The 20767-nt window shown below is 43.5% G+C and overlaps 1 protein-coding gene across 3 annotated transcripts in view; it reads left to right on the forward strand.

The window, feature by feature from the left end:
* serhl (serine hydrolase like) overlaps window positions 1–18504 on the forward strand; it is a 43797-nt gene extending 25293 nt beyond the window's left edge. For all 3 annotated transcript variants that reach the window (XM_068019352.1, XM_068019353.1, XM_068019354.1), the window contains 7 exons: window positions 663–737; window positions 3061–3164; window positions 6987–7066; window positions 7748–7782; window positions 12636–12712; window positions 14983–15076; window positions 16947–18504. In XM_068019352.1, the coding sequence (XP_067875453.1) occupies window positions 663–737; window positions 3061–3164; window positions 6987–7066; window positions 7748–7782; window positions 12636–12712; window positions 14983–15076; window positions 16947–17057 (576 nt within the window). In that variant the 3' untranslated portion in view covers window positions 17058–18504. The remainder of the gene's footprint in view (window positions 1–662; window positions 738–3060; window positions 3165–6986; window positions 7067–7747; window positions 7783–12635; window positions 12713–14982; window positions 15077–16946) is intronic.
* Window positions 18505–20767: the final 2263 nt, after the last annotated feature.

A 20767-nucleotide genomic window follows, 5' to 3' on the forward strand; every position in this document is an offset into this window, starting at 1 on the left:
GCAGACAATGTGAACATCCGATTTTATTATAATACATTTCATAGAATGATGCAGCACAGAAGGAGGCCATTCGGTCCATCATGTCTGTGCCAGTTCTTGGGTTTGGCTCTCCAATTCATCCATTCTCCTACTCGTTTCCCCTTCAAGGATTTATCCAATTCTCTTTTGAAAGTTATTATTGAATTTGCTTCCATGCCTTTTCGAGCAATGCATTCCAGATCATCACAACTTGCTATGTAAAAAAAAAATTCTTCATGCCGCATCTGGTTGTTTTGCCAATCACCTTAAATCGTGTGTCCTCTGGTTACTGATCCTCCTGCCATTGGAAACCGATTCTCTTTATTTACCCTATCAAAAGTGTTCATGATTTTGGAGACCTGTATCAAATCTCCTCTTTAACCTTCTCTACTTTGAGAAAAATTCTAGTTTCTCTCCATAACTGAAGTTGTTGACAGAAAACCATTAGTCTAAGATTGTGACAGAGGAAGCAAGGCTAATGTGGGCAGAAAACAAGAATTTTAATCTATAGATAGGTAGATATTGATGTACTCAATTAATCATACAGTAGACATGTCACAGTGTCCAAGTACATGGTGCATTGGTGACAGTAATAATTGAGTCCTTATTCTTTCTGATTTTCTAACCTCTGCTCTTGGTTGTAGTTCTGCTCCATTTTCCCTGAGATGGTGGATAAGCTGATATTACTGGATGGATACGGATTTTTTCCAATCGCCGGTGTAAGTTTCATTCTTTATATCGTGCATTTCAGATCATGACATAGGAACTGAACTGCGAGGATCGGTTTGAGGCAGTAACATCAGGACTGAGCTGTGAGGGTGGGTTAGAGGCAACAGGGTGATTCGCAAGCAAGACTTAGCACAGGACAGGATACAGGCAGCTGAGTTTTGGACAAGTTGGAGTATGTCCCAATCTCCACCATCCACAAGCAGAGTATTGCGAGTAGTCAAGTCTGGAGGTCACAAAAATTTGAATAAAGGTTTCAGCACTGTAGAGGTTGAGGGAGGCGATGTTGCATGATGGAGGTAAATTGTCACAGGTGGATGGGGTCAAACAGGATGTCAAGGTTGCAAGTATTCTGCTGTGGCATAGTGGTTATGTTACTGGACTGGTGATCCAGAGGCACAAGTTCAAATCTCACCACAGCAGCTAGAGAATTTAAATTCAATTAATTAAATAAATCTGGTCTCAGTAATGATGACCATGAAACTACCGGATTGTTGTAAAAACCAATCTGGTTCACTAATCCTTTAGGGAAGGAAATGAAGGAAATCTGCTGGCCTATATGCAACTCAGGTATGTGGTTTACTGCCCTCTGAAATGGCCTAGCAAGCCACTCAGTTGCCACCACCACCAGAAGGACATTTAGGGATAGGCAATAAATGCTGATCTTGCCAGCGACTCCCACATCCCAAAAATAGGAACAGGAGGAGGCCATTTAGCCCCTTGAGCCTGTTCTCTGCTCTGACATTCAATCAGATCATGGCTGATGTGTGACCTAATTCCAAATACCCACCTTTGCCCCATATCCCTTAATACCTTTGGCTAACAAAAATCTATCAGTCTCAGTTTTAAAATAAACAATTGACCTGGCATCAATTGCCGTTTGCAGAAGAGAGTTCCAACCCTCCAGCACCTTTTACATGAAGAAACATTTCCTAATGAATAAAAAAGAGATATCCCAGGTGGGGAATGGAGCCAGTGACAACTTTCATTAGTACAGAGGAGATTGCAGGGTGATTGGTTATAGGTATTTAAAATTATGAAGGGATTGAAACATATAAGATCCGGAGGGGTCTTGACAGGGTGGATGTGGAAAAGATGTTTTCCCCTTGTGGGAGAATCGAGAACTGGGGGGGTCACTATTTGAGATAAGGGGTCGCCCATTTAAGACAGAGATGAGGAGAATTTTTTTCTCTCAGAGGGTCGTGAGTCTTTGGAACTCTCTTCCTCAAAAGGCAGTGAAACAGAGTCTTGAAATATTTTTACAGCAGAATTGGATAGATTCTTGATAAGCATGGGGTGAAAGGTTATCGGGGGTAGGCAGGAATCTGGAGTTGAAATTGCAGTCAGATCAGCCATGATCTTGTTGAATGGTGAAGCAGGCTGGAGGGGCCGAGTGGTCTACTCCTGCTCCTAATTCGTATGTTCATATGTAGATTGAAAGTTTCCAGTAATTTAAGAGGTCTAGAACAAACAGTTGCAGCCGAGGATGGCGCAAGATAGATGAGTGTGACATACCATGACACAGATCTCCTGATAGGAGTAGCTACAAGCAGCAGCAGAACAAGGAGACATAGATGTAAGATTAAACGTAAAAGAGTTAGGATGGAGAACAGGAGAAATTTTTATACACAGGCGCGTTGTGAGGCTGTGAAATGTACTTCTAGCATTAATGGTGGATGAAGAGACCATTTCAACATTTGAGAATAGGGTCAATAGATGTTTGAAGTAAAGGGATATGGAAACTGAGTGGACACATGGGAACAGGATCATTGCTATTGGTGTGGAGGATAAACGCTTATGTAGATTGATTGAGCCAAACGGCCTTATTGCATGTTGCAATCTTTGTAATTCTGTGATCTGGTGCAACCCGGCCCAGGATGGAATTGGAGTCAGTGAAAATCATATGGAAATTGCAGCAGACGATGGCTTCACTCTTCTCAATTGTTAGCTGGAGGAAGCTATGACTTCTTCAAGACCTGATGTCGAACAAATAATCTGACAGTAGAGATAGTCGAAGGGTCAAGAGTGGAGGTGGAGAGGTTGAGTTGGGTGCCATCAGACAACGTTTGGAAGCTGAGAACATGTCTGCAGATGTCCCCAGGGGGAATAGCATTGAATCATAAATCCACACAAGTCAGTTTAACCAGATATGGCTGTGTCACTGCTTGAATCAAAGGACTTGGCTCACAGTCCGTCAGTATAACGAGGAGCTGAGTGTGCATTATGTACAGAAAGGACAGCAAAGAGCTGTTATTTGTTAGGTTGGGAGTGCCTGTATTAAACTGTATCATCAAAATATTTTGTTTTAATTACCAGACTGCTGTGCAGGAACAATTTCAGAGAGCGACCAATGAGCTTATAAAGCTGGAGAAGGAGCAGTGTTCACCCAGAGTGTATACGCGCGATGCAGCTCTAAAGAGGTTGGTACTGGTACTATGGCTAGAATTAAGAATGGGTCAGATTGTTATCTGGTGTGACCTGGTGTACTAATGAGAGAGAACTTGCATTTATATAGTACCTTTCACATCCTTGGGACATCCCAAGAACGTCACATTACTTCTGAAATGCAGTCACTATTGTCCTGTAGGCCTTTGCAGCAGCCAATTTGAACTCAAGATCCACCAACAGTAACTGAGGTGATCAACCAGTTCATCTTTTTGCTTTTATTAACCAGTTCATCTGTTTTGGTGATGTTGCCTGGGACACGAGGACCAATCTCCCTGGTCTTCCAGTGTGGCTATGGGATTTTTTAAGTGCCTCTGAGCAGGCAGGTCCGCCCCCACTTTAATGTCTTATCCGATAGACGGCACCTCTGGCAATGCAGCACCCACAGTACCAAAATGAACTGTTAACCTTTGAACCCACAACCATTTGACTCGGGCAGACACGCAGAGGCGAGCGTAATGTGTAAGAGGATAATGAGTTCTAGAAATACAGCTTCACTGTAGAAAGTTAGGGCATTGCATTGAAATTTATGAATCGATAACAGGCCATGTAAGTAATATTCTAGAAGCTGGAGACCAGGAGATGAATTTGTGGGATGTCTCCCATTTCACTGGCTACAACTGTAAAAGTATAGAAACAGAGCCAATCACGGACCTGCTTTCAAAGCAGGATAGGAATCTATAGAAGGGTTTCAATGTCAACTTAGTTTCTCAAAGGTTTGATGGAGTATGAACAGGAAAGGTACTTCTGGTTGATCCAGCCAGTCCCACAAAATTGCGATGCTTTGTGCACATACAAATAGGGGGCCTTTTTGTCCCTCTTTGTAAATTTGGGCAGCCCTGAATGCAGCTGTCACCATGGGCAACTGTGTTCAGGAAGAACAACTCTACGTAGTAAGGACAGTTGACCTCAATTTAGTAAGATTTTGTAAAAACTAGTGGAGCCCTGTGGCATTGCTCACTCTGGATGTGATGTTTATAAGGATAGCGGCATTATCCCATGTGTATCTCTGTATGACTCTATGACATACAGAGTATTATTCTGCTGCTAAGTTGAGTAGTGTCTATTTTCTTCTGTCCCGTTAAGTCCACAAAACCTAATGCCTTTAAATAGGCACATCCTGAGGTCAGTTAGTGCTTCATCCTGAAATGGTGTTCTCTATCGATTGGCAGATGCTTGCAAACCACAGGCCCCTGAACAAGCTGTTTTTTAAAAAAAAAAAGGGCTGGATTATTCCCCTTTGAAGATTGTTTAGTTCCTCTGACACTTTGCAATGTGAGATCATAATCTTGATGGGCTGAAAGGTTTCACATGGGAATTATCATCATGCATTGCTGTAGTCGTGACAGACCTCTTCCATGTGGAATGGAGCTGCTTAAATGCATGGCTATCAGTGTACTTGAGATGTGAATGCAGTTTCAGTTTTCCATTTTTAAAGCTTAAACTTTGTCCTTATAAATAACATTGTATGAACCATCAGTTGAATCTCTGTTTCGTATCCTCTACAGATGTGACCATGGCACACTGTCCCTCCTCATCCTCTTCTTTTGACACAGTCAAGCACACCATCCTCCTCCCCATCATGCAGCTAAGCAGGACATCCTAAACGTGGTTTCCCTCTTACTTACCAGATTACACCCAGAAATGGTTCCTCTTCCACCCTATAATGTAACCCCTGGAATCCCCCTAAGACCTACTGTTACCCCTCGTCTCCACCTCATAGAATAGAATAATTGAATTGTTACTGCACAGTATCTACATTATCCCTTGGTGACTTCATCCGCAGAGGTTAGATTCTACCTGTATGCTGCGCTACTCAGCTCTACCTCTTCAACACCTCTCTGAATGCGTTCACTGTGTTGTCAGACTGATTGTCTGAATCCAGCCCTGGATGAGTCACCATTTCCTCCAGTGTTTTGTACATTACAATAGTAACTATACTTCAAAAGTACTTCAGTGTCTGTAAAATGCTTTGTGTTGTCCTGAGCTTGTGAAAGGTGCTAAATAAGTAAATGTAAGTCTCTGTATTGGCAAAACCAAAGCCATCACCTTTGGCTCCCACTACAAGTTCCAAACTCTTGCCACCAATTCCAATGTCATCTTTCCCGCTGAACCAGACTGTCTGCAACCTTGGCATCCTATCCAACCCTGCACTGAACTTCCAACCATATCCTCCTCTCTGTCCACAAAGGTCGCCTGCTTCCACCTCTGTAACATTGCCTCCAAATGCTTGTTCAAATCGGTGGGTTTTAAGGAAGGGCTTAAAGGAGGAGAGGCCATAGAGGGGTTTAAACATGAGGATGTTAGAGAAACAAAACGGCCTTCAAATTGAGAGAGAAAAAAATCCAGCCTTTCCTGTTATTTTTCAGGAGTCGGGGATTTGCAAGCATCCACCAATCAACGAGAACAACCAGTTCAGGATGTGACAAAGCTTAATGAGGCTCTAATTGACTTCACGATGTGTCTATTTAAAGCAACTGGGTTTTGTGTGCTTAATGGGACAGGGAAAATTATACACAGCTCAACTCAGCAGCAGAATAATACTCCATGTATCACATGGAATAATGTCTCTGCCCTTATAAAGAATCACGTCCTCATGTTTAAATTCCTTCATGGCCTTGCTTGTCCCCAAATCAGTAGTCTTCTCCAACTCTATAATCGTGCTCTCACCCTCGAACTCTGGTCTTTTGTGCACTCTTTCCTCCTTCGCCTGACTTTTGGCAGTCATGTCTTCACCTGCCTCGATCCCACACTCTGGAATTTCCTCCCTAAATCCCTCCACTTGCTCCTCCTTTAAGACCCTGCTCAAAACCTACCATTTTGAACAAGCATTTGGTCATACCTTCCAATATAGAATCATCAAATCTTACAACACAGAAACAGAGCATTCGGCTCATCGTTCTGAAGAAGGGTCACTGACCTGAAACGTTAACTCTGCTTCTCTCTCCACAGATGCTGCCAGAACCGCTGAACATTTCCAGCATTTCTTGTTTTTATTTCAGATTTCCAGCATCCGCTGTATTTTGCTTTTATTTCGGCTCATCGTGCCTGTGCTGGCTTTTTGAAAAAGCTGTCCAATCTGTCCCAATCCCCTCTTTCTCCAAAGCCCTGCTATTTTCTCCCTTTCGAGCATTTCTCCAGTTTTCTTTTGAAAGTTATGAATGAATCTGCTTTCATACAGTGCATTCCAGATCATCATAACTCACTATATAAAAATTCTCCTCATCTTGCCTCTGGTTCTTTTGCCAATTACCTTAAATTTGTATCCTATGGTTATTGACCCTTCTGGTAGTGGAAGCAGTTTCTGCTAATTTACCTTATCAAAACGCTTCATGATTTTGAATGGCCTATATTAAATTTCCCCTTAAACTTAGGGAAGCACCAAAGAGGATTTCTCAAATCTCGCCACGTAACTAAAGTCCTTCAACCTTGGTACAGTTCTAGTAAATCTCTTCTCCACCCTTTCCAAAGCCTTGATAGCATTCCCAAAGCATGGAACCAGAACTGAACACAGCATCTCCATCTCTGTGATGTACCTTGGGGTGTTTTTCTACACCAATGATGCAATATAATTGTAAGTTATCGCAAATGGATGACAGCTGTGGAGTGTCCACCAGGTGCTAATTCTGAATTCCAAAAAGTGTGTTGTACATTCAGGTGTGTGCTAGTTGAGGTCACTATGCATTGACAAAGTAGAGAAAGACCAACCGTATTTCTTTTTCTCTGTGCCATTGTTGTCCAACCTGTATTATACTTTACAGATTCTCTTCAACTAAACTCTTTCTCTTGCTCTTCAGACTGCTGCTGGGAAATAAATCGGTTTCGGAGGAAAGTGGCAAAATTCTGCTTCAGCGGGGATCCACTGAGGTACCCGGAGGTACAGTTAGACTGCAAAATGGGAGTAACTGATTGTGAACCTTTATTTGATTCCTAAGCTGCTAGACCTTTGCCCCAGTGCAGCGGCAATAGGCGCAGGAAATCCTTCCCCAGTCTGTCCTATTTGTAACTCCGGACTCATAAGCAATGTGGTTGACTCTTAACTACCCTCTGAAATGGCCTAGCAAGCCACTCGAGGGTGGCTCAGCACCGCCTTCTTGAGGGCAGGTAAGGATGGGCATCGTCCACATCCCATGGATGAATTTTAAAAAAATGTTCTCGCCAATGTCCTGGCCAACATTTTATCCCTCAACTGACATCACTAAAACAAATGATCTGGTCACTTATCCCGCCGCTGTTTGTGGGAGCTTGCTGTGTGCAAATTGGCTGCCATGTTTCATACATTACAGCAGTTACTACACTTCAGAAGTACTTCATTGACTGTAAAACAGTTTGAGATGAAAGGTGTTGTATAGATGGCAAGTCCTTTCCTTTGAAAGGATCTTCAGAATGTGATCCTCTCTGAAGGGATCCCTACATTATGTTTCCTTTAGAAGTATAGTATTCTTTAAAGGGTTTCTGATAGTGAGACTCATGAATGCTGGTGGAGGCACCTGTCCATCAGCAGATGAATTGAGAAATGCAGTTTTTATTTTTCTGATTATGTATGTCTTTCTTTAAGGTCTCATCTTCACCAGAGATTTAAGAATCAATTTGGTGAGTTTTCTTTTAATTTCAGTTAATGCACCAGTTATGATAAATTGGTGCATCACTTAGTTCCATTTTTCACTTTTGGTGATAGTCGCCTTCATGCAGCCCTTCCACCAGAATAACACAGGGCTCCTGTCACCAGAAGCCCCCCACCCCCCGAAAAGACTGGTGTACGTCACGGACCAGAGAAATCTGGTGTCACGTCAGACAGGATCAGGTTCAAATCTGATTTGGTCCTATCCCCGGCACAGCTCCTGATCCTTTTAAAAGATGACAAAGGGATGTTAGCATTGCCACTGTGCGGTTAGAAAATATATAATGTTTGTTGTGTGGCAAAGGAATGACTGAGATGTGACCTCAGGAAGTATGCAAGGTATTAAACTGCATCATAAAGACAAATCCAGAGCACTACTTCAAGCTAAACTATGACAGTCGGATCAGAGAGAGACACATGCGCATATTTTCAAACTAAAGAAAAATTTAATACTCACATCAGTTTCTTTTTATTTGTTCATGGGATGTGGGCATCAATGGCAAGGCCAGCATTAATTGCCTTTGGGAAGGTGGTGGTGGGCCACCTTCTTGAACTACTGCTGTCCTTGTGGTGTAGTTACACCAACAGTGCTGTTAGGGAGATGCTGTCTAGATATGTAGCTGATGCATAGAATTCTCTCTGACTATTCAGAACATAGGGACAGCAGGACATTCAGCCCCTCAGGCTTGTTCCACCATACAATGAGACCATGACTGTTCTGTATTCTTAACTCCCATCAACCTGCCTAGGTTCCGTAATACTTATTTTTTTAGGCAAGAATATTATCAATTGACTCCCAGCCTCAACAGCTTTTTGAGTCAGGGAGAGTTTCAGCTTTCCACTACCCTTTGCGTGAAGGAGTGTTTCCTGACATCACCCCTGAAGATCTCAGCTTTAATTTTAAGCTTATGCCCCCTTGTTCTGGACACCCCACCAGATGAAATAGTTTCTTTCTGTCTACCCTGTCAAACCCTTTAATCATCTTCAACACCCCTTAATCTTCTATATTCAAGGGAATACCAACCTAGTCTATACAACCTGCCTCAGAATTTAACACTTTTAGCTTTGTTGTCATTCTGGTGAATCTGCACTTGCTCCCCTTTAAGGCTAATGTATCCTTCCTGAGGTGCGGTGCCCAGATCTGAATGCAGTTACTGCAGGTTGAGTCTAACTGCACAGCAGTAACATAACTTCCACCCTTTGTGTTCCAACCCCTTTGAGATAAAGGTCAACATTCCGCTAGCCTTTATCTTTTTTAGGTCCAAAGTGGATGACATCACACTTTCCCACATTGAGTTTTGCCCACTCACTTAATCTGCTCCCACCTACACTATTTAATGTGCCATCTAACTTGATGTCGTAAGCAAACTTGGAGAAATGGCTTTCTTCCTTCAGCAATGTCATTTATAAATATAACGAAAAACTGAGGCGACACCACACGTCACATCCTGTCAATTTGAGTACATACCTGTTATCCCCTACTCTCTGTCTCCTACCTCCTAATATATTCCTTATCCAAGCCGATACACTTAAAAATTGGAGGCAACCTGTTAAGTGGAAGTCTATCAAATGCCTTCTGGAAGTCCATATAACCAACTAGGGAACAGGCTGTTTTAGATCTAGTAATGAGACAGGGTTAATTAGGAATCTTCTAGCCAAGGATTCTCTGCAGAAGAATGATCATAATATGATTGAATTTCATATTAAGTTTGAGGGTGATGTTAAGTCTGAACCTAGGGGTCTTAAATTTAAACAAATCCAATTACGTAGATATGAAAGGCGAGCTGGGGGAGGTAAATTGGGGAATTTAATAAGCAATAACAAACAGTTAAAGCAATAATTCATCGCTCTCAATGAATACATTGGGGAATAAAAACTCCATTGGAAAAGTGATCCAACCGTGGCTAACTAGAGGAGTTAAGGATAACAATGGACTAAAGGAAGAGGCTTACAATGTTCCCAAGAAGAGTAGTAAACCTGAGGATTGGGGCGGGGTGGGCGTTCAAAATCTGCAAAAGATGACCAAGGAAGTGATAGAGGGAGAAAGTAGAATATGAGAGTAAACTAGCTAGAAATATAAAAACAGATTGTAAGAGCTTTTACAAAATATGTAAAAAGGGAAGAGATTAGTGCAAGTGCGTCCCAAAAGGCAGAGACAGGAGATATTATAATGGGGAATAAGAGAATGGCAGAGATGTGAACAAATACACTGTAGAAGAGGTAAAGAACATATCGGAAATTGTGGGGAACCAAGGGTCTAATGAGAGCGAGGAACTTAAAGTAATTAATATTAGTAAGGAAAAGATACTGAAGAAATTAATAGGATTAAAAGCTGACAAATCTCCTGGACCTGATGGCCTACATCCAATAGTTTTAAAAGAGGTGACTGCAAAGATAGTGGATGCTTTGGTTTTGACCTTCCAGAATTGCCTAGGTTCTAGAATGTTCTCAGTGGATTGAAAGGTAGCAAATGTAACTCCACTATTTGAGAAAGGAGGGAGAGATTAAACTGGATCTATAAATCAGTTAGCCTGACATTTGTAGGGAAAATGTTAGAATCTATTATTAATGACGTGGTAACAAGGCACTTGGAAAATCACAATGCGATTTCTGATAGTCAGCACTGTTTTATGAAAGGGAAATCGTGTTTGACAAATCTAATAAGAGTTTCTTGAGGCTGTAACTAGCAGGGCAGATAAGGGGGAGCTAGTGGGTGTGGTATATTTGGATTTTCAAAAGGCATTCGATAAGATGCCACATAATATGTTGTTAAATAAGATTGGGGCTCATAGGACTGGGCATAAATGAGGGCATAGATTGAGGATTGGTTATTGGCCAGGAAACAGAAAGCAAGAATAAACCGGTCATTTTCAGGATGGCAGGGTGTAACTAGTGGCAGACATTTAAGAAGAATGGCAGACATCTAAGGAGTTATTTCATAACTCTCAACAAAGATATATTCTATTGAGAAAGCCTCTCTGAGAAAGATGAATCATCCGCGTCTAACTAAGGAAGTTAAGGATAGTTTAGTTTAGAGATACAGCACTGAAACAGGCCCTTCGGCCCACCGAGTCTGTGCCGACCATCAACCACCCATTTATACTAATCCTGCAGTAATTCCATATTCCTACCACATCCCCACCTGTCCCTATATTACCCTACCACCTACCTATACTAGTGACAATTGCTAATGACCAATTTACCTATCAACCTGCAAGTCTTTGGCATGTGGGAGGAAACCGGAGCACCCGGAGGAAACCCACGCAGACACAGGGAGAACTTGCAAACTCCACACAGGCAGTACCCAGAATTGAACCCGGGTCGCTGGAGCTGTGAGGCTGCGGTGCTAACCACTGCGCCGCCCTAAAGTGTTAAATTGAAGGAAAAGGGATACAGTGCTATGAAGATTAGTGGTAGACCAGAAGATTGGGAAAATTTTAGAAATTAGCAAAGGATGGCTAAAAAATAATAGGGGATGAAATTAAAGTTTGAGTAAACTAGCAATAAATATAAAAACAGACAGTAAAAGCTTCTACAAGTATGTAAAAAGAGTGGCTAAAGTAAGTGCTAGTCCCTTAGAGGATAAGACTGGGAAACAATGGAACTGGCAGAAATGGAATCCATTATTAAGGAAGTAAAAGCAGGACATTTAAAAAATCATCATGCTAATCAGGCGGAGTCAACATGATTTTGTGAAAGGGAAATCGTGTTTGAGGATGTAACAAGTAGGGTGGATAAAGGGGAACCAGTAGATGCAGTGTGTTTGGATTTCCAAAAGGCACATAAAAAGTGCCACATAAAATGTTACTATAATAGATAAGAGCTCATGGTGTTGGGGGTAATATGTTACCATGGATGGAGGATTGGCTAACTAACAGGAAACAGAACAGCAGGATAAATGAAATAAAAACAAGAAATGCTGGAACCACTCAGCAGGTCTGGCAGCATCTGTGAAAAGAGAAGCAGAGTTAACGTTTCGGGTCAGTGACCCTTCTTCGGAACTTCCGGGAAGTTTGCAAGTTCTCCCTGTGACCGCGTGGGTTTTCGCCGGGTGCTCTGGTTTCCTCCCACCGCCAAAGACTTGCAGGTGATAGGTAAATTGGCCATTGTAAATTGCCCCTAGTGCAGGTAGGTGGTAGGGAATATGGGATTACCGTCGGGTTAGTATAAATGGTTGGTTCTTGGTCGGCACAGACTCGGTGGGCTGAAGGGCCTGTTTCAGTGCTGTATCTCTAAGTAAAATAAAATAAAGGGAGAAAAGGGTTATGGGGGAAGGCAGAAAAGTGGAGATAAGGCCACAATCGGATCAGCCATGATTTTATTGAATGGCGGAGCAGGCTCGAGGGGCTGAATGGATACTCCTGTTCCTATTTCTAATGTTCTTATGTACTAAGATCATTAGAAATAAGAGCAGGAATAGACCATATGGCCCCTCAGCCTGCTTCGCCATTCAATGTGATCATGGCAAATCTTCTGCCTCAACTCCACTTTCCCATAATGCCGTGATATTCATGGACATCTTTCTCTAGGGTCTCTTCCCCTCCTATGTATCACTGACTATTCAGGGTGGGCAGATAAACCGCCTTTCTTCCCCTCCCACCCACAACCTCCCAGCTCATTGCCCCTGTGTAACTGGGACCAAGGGATGTGGTAATTTCCTTTGTTGCCTTGCCTTAATCTAACCTTATCTAGCAGCCATTCATACATATCTATGAGGGCTGTGTCCCTGGTGAAAAATGGACTCATCAGACTGGAACCAAAAAGAACAGTCAGTAAAACGAGAATTTAACGGCTCCACCTTGTGTTTTATCTTAAATTTCACCAGCCCACTCCTGTGAGGATCACCATCGAACAGTGTCTGGAGTTTCAAAAGAATATCACGGCAGCCGTGCTCCTTATTGGGTAAGTACATCACCCGTCTGTAGTCCCCTGAGTGGGTAGCACTCTCACCTCTGGTTTTGGGTTCAAGTCCCACTCCAGAGACTTGAGCACAAAATCTAAGCCAACACTTCAAGTGTAGTGCTGTGGGAGTCCTGCACTTCGTAGCTGCCGTCTTTCAGATAAGTCGTTAAACCAAGGCTCCCTCCATCCTTTCAGGTGGAGGATGTAAAAGATCCCATGGCACTATTTTGAAGAAGTGTAGAGGAGTTCTCCCTGGTGTCCTGGCCAATATTTATCCCTCAACCAACATCGCTAAAACAGATTATCTGGTCATTATCACATTGCTGTTTGTGGGAGCTTGCAATGTACAAACTGGATGTTGTGTTTCCTACATTACAACAGTGGTCACACTTTAAAATTACTTTATTGGCTGTAAAGTGCTTTGAGCCATCCTGTGGTCATGAAAGGTGCTATATAAATGCAAGTCTATTTTTCGTTCTTTTATGTTGATTGTGCAAGTTATCAGCATTAGCTGCGAGAGAGGAACTGAGTGGATGAACCTGGGTTCTAGACAGGAATGGACAGTACTCTGAATACAAAGCTGCCAGAGGTCAATGGATGAATTAAATGATGAGCCAAGACCCAAATTGCAGAGCACTGTAACACTTGGGAGGTGAGGTAAACCAAAGTAAATGATGCCGAGTTTGGGTTCAACAGTTTGTAGTTTGTCTGAGGAAGGAAAGAGTGATGGCAGGGGGAGGAGGGTTGAGAGTTGTAAAGTGTTACACTCAAGATTTGGGGAGTAGCTCAAAGCAATGGCAAGAGAGAGGATTAGGGATCACTGTTCCTTGCCTCTACGAAAGCACTTGGCCTGAAATTAGCATCGTCGCGCAGTGACCATCGGAATTTCTGGAATCACTGAGGCGAAACCACAGCCTTTTATACACTCCGTGTAACACAATACTGGACCAACCACACAGCGAGCTTTATCAAACATTGTGATCATCAGGTTGGGTCAGAATTAAGTTTATATTTATCAAAGCTTTCCTTCCCTCCTGCACGACTGAGTGGGTAAATCGGCCACCTACTGCGGGAGAGGACTGAGACCAGGAAAGCTCCAAATTCAACTCTTAGGGCAGGATTTTCTCTGTGGGCTTCTGAACCCCGGCTTAGGGCTCAAACGTGGGTCATAGACCCGCATTGTGTGGGAAGCAGTCACTCATTGTGATTTTCCCTGGAGCAGCAAATTAATGGCCAGAGGGTGGACTCGGTGGTGGGCTGTCAAAGCTGGAGGGCCAGTAGGAGGCCTTGGAGGTTAAGTAAGGGAGAGGGTGCCTCTAAATAGAGGTGTCCTCTCTCCAACTTTTTAAAATTTAAACTAAAAAAATGGCTTTTTCAGCCAGGCCACCATTATGGGAGTGGTGGGGAGAACTCCTCTATGGGGTGGCCTGTGGCAGCGGCTGACACCCAGGCTGGCGGGTAGGACTCTAGGCCAGCCTGAAGTACTGGCCCCTGGTCTGCCGCCAGGAGGCCGCCTCTAGGCAGTTAATCAGATCCCTGCAGGAACTGGAAAATCGCAGTCCGCTTCCTATGTCATCCTTTAATAGACCTTAAATGACCCTTAATTACCCACGTCGTGCCACTAACCCCCGCCCCACCCCCATCCCGCCTCTGCGAAAATGGCCCAGGAGTGGGATGGAGCTGGGGAACAGGCAGGCAGGGCAGTGGGATTATTTTTAGTGCCCGCCCACCCACCTACAATCCTGGCCCTGCCGGGGGCTAAAAATCAAGCCCCTGGTTTCTGTTGAGTTAGCTGATCTTAGGGTGATGATGCGGACAGCGCAGTTAGCCTCAATGCGCTTGGACTGGGACAGGAAAAGTCATTCAGGGTTCCCATACCTGAACCCTATCTGCCTGAGAGGTGTGGATGTCTGATGACAGGATTGAATTGGGGTGTGATGGTCCCCAGTGTCGAATAATCTGATGGTTTCACACATAAAAAATAGCCACTTGGGCCGGGTGCTGGAGGGGCTGAATGGAGTTGGACCTCGCGTAAGCTCCTTGGGAAGGGGAGAAAGGGAGACCTCCACCCCAGCTCTCTAGGACCTGTCCCTGGTTGCAGCTGATCAGACACTGGAGCAACAATGGTTGCCTCCATTGCATGTGTCCAGGGTGACACACTGATCTGGTCCGTGCAGGGGTATTTACAGGGTGACGGGGGTAGTTCTTCACTTCTCAATTTCACATCTGCTGCCTGATAAGGTGCCAGTGACCCTGTGTCTTTTTTTCAGTGCTGAGGATGGGCTGTGGAAAGGGGAAAATTGGAACCCGAACAAGCCGCCATTTAGTCTCTTATTGGAGGGATACCAGACTTACTCAAAGCAGGTAAAGGAAGTGTTTCAGATCAGATCAGGAGAAACTGGTCTCTCTCCAGTAGGGCCTTTTAAAAACAAGAGTCGCTTCATTAGGACATCTTTTGAGTTGTGTCCAAATTCATTCAGACACTTTTGAAAGGACAAGACTCTGATCATCATTCCTTTATTCAGTGGATCTTGTATCAGGCTTTTGCTCTGAATTTTTTCCGTTATTTTATGCTTTTCCTCTTTAGGTTAAATTACGGAAATAAAGACATAAAGATGTAGAAGTAGTGGAACTCTAAAAGGGTCCAAATACTGAGGCACTGTCTTTAAACAGGAATCAGTCTGAATACACTGAATAGAGTCATTTACAGCACAGAAGGAGGCCATTTGGCCCATCAAGTCCATGCCAGCTCTCCGTGGAGCAATCCAGTCAGTCCCACTCCCTCGTTCGATCCCTGTAGCCCTGCACAATTATTTCCTTCAAGTGGCCATCCAATTTCCTTTTGAAATCATTGATTGTCTCCGCTTCCATCACCCTTGTGACAGAGAGTTCCAGGTCATTACCACCCGCTGCGTTTAAAAATAAGTCTTCATATTCCCTCCCCATAACTCCTGCCCAAAACATTCAATCTGTGCGCTTTCGTATCTCTGAGACAATGTTTATTACTATTTGCCTTGGGCGATATTACATGGTTTCTGGACCATGTCGTCGTTCCATGTCTCTAGCCTTGGACAGATCAGAGTCTGTTTTATACCATTCTTGTAGGTGTATGTCAGTAGCCCATTTTGTTTTTTTTTTTGTTTGCAATATTTGATTTAAGACCAAACTCTGTGGGTGATAGCTTTGATCCCTATTTTCCTGATTGGTCCCGTTAATTATACCACTTACTTTTCTCATTATCTGCCCCATACCTCTCGTCAGTTCAACTATTGGCTCCGCCCTCTAAGTTTTGTACGTTAAATCTTAGTTCTCTTTATTCAAACCTTATAGTATACCTTAAAGTTGTTTTCTCATAGACTCTTCATGTTCTCACTAATCTAGTCTGTTCCATGCTGAGGTGCCCACTTTGACCCCAACACCTATCCATGCTGCTGCATCCCTTTTCCATTTTTCCTGCTTTTTGTGGGGACCAGCTCTGGTCTAATTCTCAGCCTGTATTACTTCAGGGAAAATTGTCTACCAGTTCCTGTAAAGCGGCACCATATAATTTAGTAATTTCCAACAGGCCTGAGAGAAAAGTCAATTCTGATAGGAACATTAATAATGGGTACTATCTCAAAGCGGACATCATTGTGACCTCCTTGATGACAACCAATCCGTTAGTTGCCCCTGGCTCTCTTGGAATGCTCCACATCTTTCCCCATCCACCTTCTTAAGTCCCTGGGTATCGTCAGCCACGGGTTGTTTGGTGCATTCCTGATGGGTCACTTCTACTGATCTGCAGCTAAAACTCCCCTCAATCTTTTCCAAAAATAGGAGAACCAGAAAGTGCCAGAGAACTACTGGGCTGGGGTTCTTCAATTACATATTGGATGTTAATTGAGCCAATGGAGAACAATTTCTTAGTAATGGCAGAGTCCCATTAATCATTCTTAATACCCGTCATACAACTGGCCGATAATTAGAAGTTAAAATCAACTAATCTAAATGTAACTATAATATACTAAAACTGCCAGATCTTCTAGTATGCAATTCTATCACACTCCCCTCTCTCTATTCCTCTGTATGTAACTTTGTCATAGAATTACAGTATTGTACAGCACAGAAGGAGGCCGTTCAGGCCATCGCATGTACTCTGGCTCAACTCTCTCACTGTTCCCTCTCTGTATTCCTGTGTTTAATTCTACCATCCTCACTCTCCTCACATCTCTCTTTTTCTCTCTATTTTCCACAGTTCGGACTGGAGAAAGTTAAGGGAAATCACCACGTCCATTTGAACGAACCAGAACGAGTTGCAGGAATTATCAGCGAGTTTCTCAGGATGGACGTCCCCTCCAAGCTGTGAGGGTGGAACATGGGCAGGCTGTGGCCAGCATTGGTTAAAGAATGGGGATCACCCACTCAGGACAACAGAAGGGTCTCCTTACCCAGTCTTTGGCAACAAGACAACACTTACTGAAGTTCCGAAGAAGGGTCACTGACCCGAAACGTTAACTCTGCTTCTCTTTTCACAGATGCTGCCAGACCTGCTGAGTGATTCCAGCATTTCTTGTTTTTATAACACTTACCAGTTGTGTAGGAACACAACTGGGGCCTGGCCAGAAAATAACCAGTTTAAATATATTAACAGGAAATATAAATGGTGATATAAAATTAATTGCTGGTTTGAAATGAGATGTATACATTACTGAAACAAACAACAAATGCTGGAAATACTAAGCATGTCAGACAGCATCAGTAGAGAGAAAGAAATTGAATGTTTCCTGAGTTTTTCCAGCATTTTCTGTTTTTCTTTCAGATTTCCAGCATCTGCAGTATTTTGCTTTTGTAAAGATGATTACTTGTTTGCTAAATGGAGCGTGATGGGTTGTTGAAATAAGACATCACAGAGCAGGTTAATTGTAAAAGAGTAAAATGCTGGAAGCTGGCTGGAGTATCATGGGCGGAGATGTTAAATGGTTTGGAATTTTGATTTTCTGCTCAGTTCACAGGATAGAAAATTAAAATCCTAAACTGTTTAACATTCATTTAAATCAGATGCATGTAAATGGGCCAGAGCTGGCCCCCTCTGGCCACAGGTGGTGCGAAGATGACTCTGAGCTCCTGAGGGCAGGGCTTACCGTACTCAGGTGATGACCCACTGTGGGGCCCAGCTGCACTGGATTAATTGCACTATGATTAACATCTGGCTTTCGTCTAAAAATGTCAATCTCGTAATCCAATAAAGGATCCATTTGTGTATTTAGATCGAATTTACAGCACAGACAGCAACTCCCCAGCCTAAACTGTGAAGTCCTCTGGCCCAGAGGGCGAATTTCCCTCCTTCAGCCCCACATACTGGGGGCTTCCCAAGCTCTGTGACGATATGTGTGAGGGTTAGATGGTAACCAGTGCCCATGAAACTGTCCCCCCTTTCAAGAGTCAACAATGGGGAGAGCTGTGGGAGAGAAAATAAATCAATAAGTTTTATTTCTACAGTGCCTTTAATTTCGGTGCTTCACAGGCGAGGAAAAGGGACGCTCAGTAGTGATGAGAGAATTAGGTAAGATTGTTAGAGAATGGCCTTGTTCAGTCACAGATTGCTAAGTAATGAAAGAAAGAATTCATATTTACAGTGCACTTTTCTGTGTTCTCAGGATGTCTTAAAATAGTTCATAGCTGTGGCGAAAATGTACTTTTTTCAGTATTAGATTATCAGTTTGAATTCTTTATTACCACTAACAGCATACACAAGATTAAATGTATTTTCCAGCAAGAAATACACATTCTCAGTTGGAACAGGTGAAAATGAATGATAGTGGCTGAGTCTGTTTCCTGTCTGATAACAATGAGGTTAACTCATAATTAATTAATGTCCTCAGTACCTTGCTCTATGGCAGCGAGGCCTGGACAACGTATGTCAGCCAAGAGCGACGTCTCAATTCATTCCATCTTCGCTGCCTCCGGAGAATACTTGGCATCAGATGGCAGGACCGTATCTCCAACACAGAAGTCCTCGAGGCGGCCAACATCCCCAGCTTATACACCCTACTGAGTCAGCGGCGCTTGAGATGGCTTGGCCATGTGAGCCGCATGGAAGATGGCAGGATCCCCAAAGACACATTGTACAGTGAGCTCGCCACTGGTATCAGACCCACCGGCCATCCATGTCTCCGCTTTAAAGACGTCTGCAAACGCGACATGAAGTCCTGTGACATTGATCACAAGTCGTGGGAGTCAGTTGCCAGCGTTTGCCAGAGCTGGCGGGCAGCTATAAAGGTGGGGCTAAAGTGTGGCGAGTCGAAGAGACTTAGCAGTTGGCAGGAAAAAAGACAGAAGCGCAAGGGGAGAGCCAACTGTGTAACAGCCCCGACAAACAAATTTTATCTGCAGCACCTGTGGAAGAGCCTGTCACTCTAGAATTGGCCTTTATAGCCACTCCAGGTGCTGCTCCACAAACCACTGACCACCTTTAGGCGCTTACCCATTGTCTCTCGAGATAAGGAGGCCAAAGAAGAAAAGAATAAGACAAGCTTTTCATCCTGAAACCTCTGAAGCTCAGATGTTTTAAAATGTAACAATTGGCAATTAATTACTTCTGAGCAATTTTGTAGACAATTGCAGCAACAAATTTGGACAGTATTCCCCAAGCATCAGATTCAGTGAATGGTCAGTTAACCTGTCTTTTCTGCTGTTGTTTAAGAGGGGCGGATGTTACCCAGGTCATCAAAACTCTTCACTTTTATTTAAATAATACCAGGGCATCTTTTATCTCCACTTACAGTAGAACTTTTCATCCAATTCTGAGCACCACACTTTAGGTTGAGTTCACAACCATCTTCAGGCAGAAGGATCTTGTGGATGATCCAGCTCTGTCTCCTCCTGAGGTGCCCACCATCACTGATGCCAGTCTTTAGCCAATCCAAGTCACTCCACGTGATATCAGATTGTGGATCTGGATAACATCCCCGCTGTAGTGCTTAAGACTGGTGCACCAGAACCAGCTGTGCCTCTAATCAAGTCATTCCAATACAGCTACTGGCATCTGCCGACAAAGTGGAAAATTGCGCAGTTATGGCCTGACCGCAAAAAAGTAGGAGAAATCCAATCTAACCAATTACTGCCCCATTGGCCTACTCTCAATCATCAGCAAAGTGATGGAAGGTGCTGCCGATCAGTGCTATCAAGCTGCACTTACTCAGCAAACAGCCTGCTCACCGATGCTTAGTTTTGGTTCCACAAGGACGATTCGGCTCCAGACCTCATTACAGCCTTGTTCCAAATGTGGACAGAAGAGCTGAATTCCAGAGGTGATGTCATAGTGACTACCTTTGACATCACAGCAGTGTTTGACCTGGTAAAATGGAAGTTATCGGGAATCGGGGGTAGTCTCTCCAATGGTGAGAGTCAAACCTAGCACAAAGGAAAGCAATTATGATTGTTGGAGGCCAATCATCTCAGCCCCAGGACATTGCTGCAGGAGTTCCTCAAGGCAGTGTCCTAGGCCCAACCATCTTCAGCTACTTCATCAATGGCCTTCCCTCCATCCATGGGGATGTGTACTGTTCATTTCCATTCTTAATTCCTCAGATAATGATGCAATCTGTGCCTTCATGCAGCAAGACCTGGAAAAGGTCCAGACTTGGGCTGATATGTGGTAGGTAACATTTGTGTCACACAAGTGCCAGGCGATGATCATCTCCAAAAGAGACAGCCCAATCTAGGAATTATAGGGTTGTAATAGTAGGTGATTTTAACTTCCCTAATATTGACTGGGACTGCCTTAGAGCTAAGGGATCAGATGGGGAAGAATTTGTTAAGTGTGTCCAGGATAGTTTTCTGAAGCAGTATGTGGATGGCCCTACTCGAGAAGGGGCTATATTCGACCTCCTCTTAGGAAATGAGGATGGGCAGGTGGTTGATGTGTCAGTGGGGGAGCACTTTGGGACCAGTGACCATAACTCTATTAGCTTCAAGATAGTTATGGAAAAGGATAGGACTGGTCTTCAGGTTGAAGTCCTAAATTGGGGGAAGGCTAATTTCGATGGCATTAGACAGGAACTCTCAAAAGTTGAA

Source organism: Heterodontus francisci, chromosome 41 (assembly GCF_036365525.1).
Source record: "Heterodontus francisci isolate sHetFra1 chromosome 41, sHetFra1.hap1, whole genome shotgun sequence".
NCBI lineage: Eukaryota > Metazoa > Chordata > Chondrichthyes > Heterodontiformes > Heterodontidae > Heterodontus > Heterodontus francisci.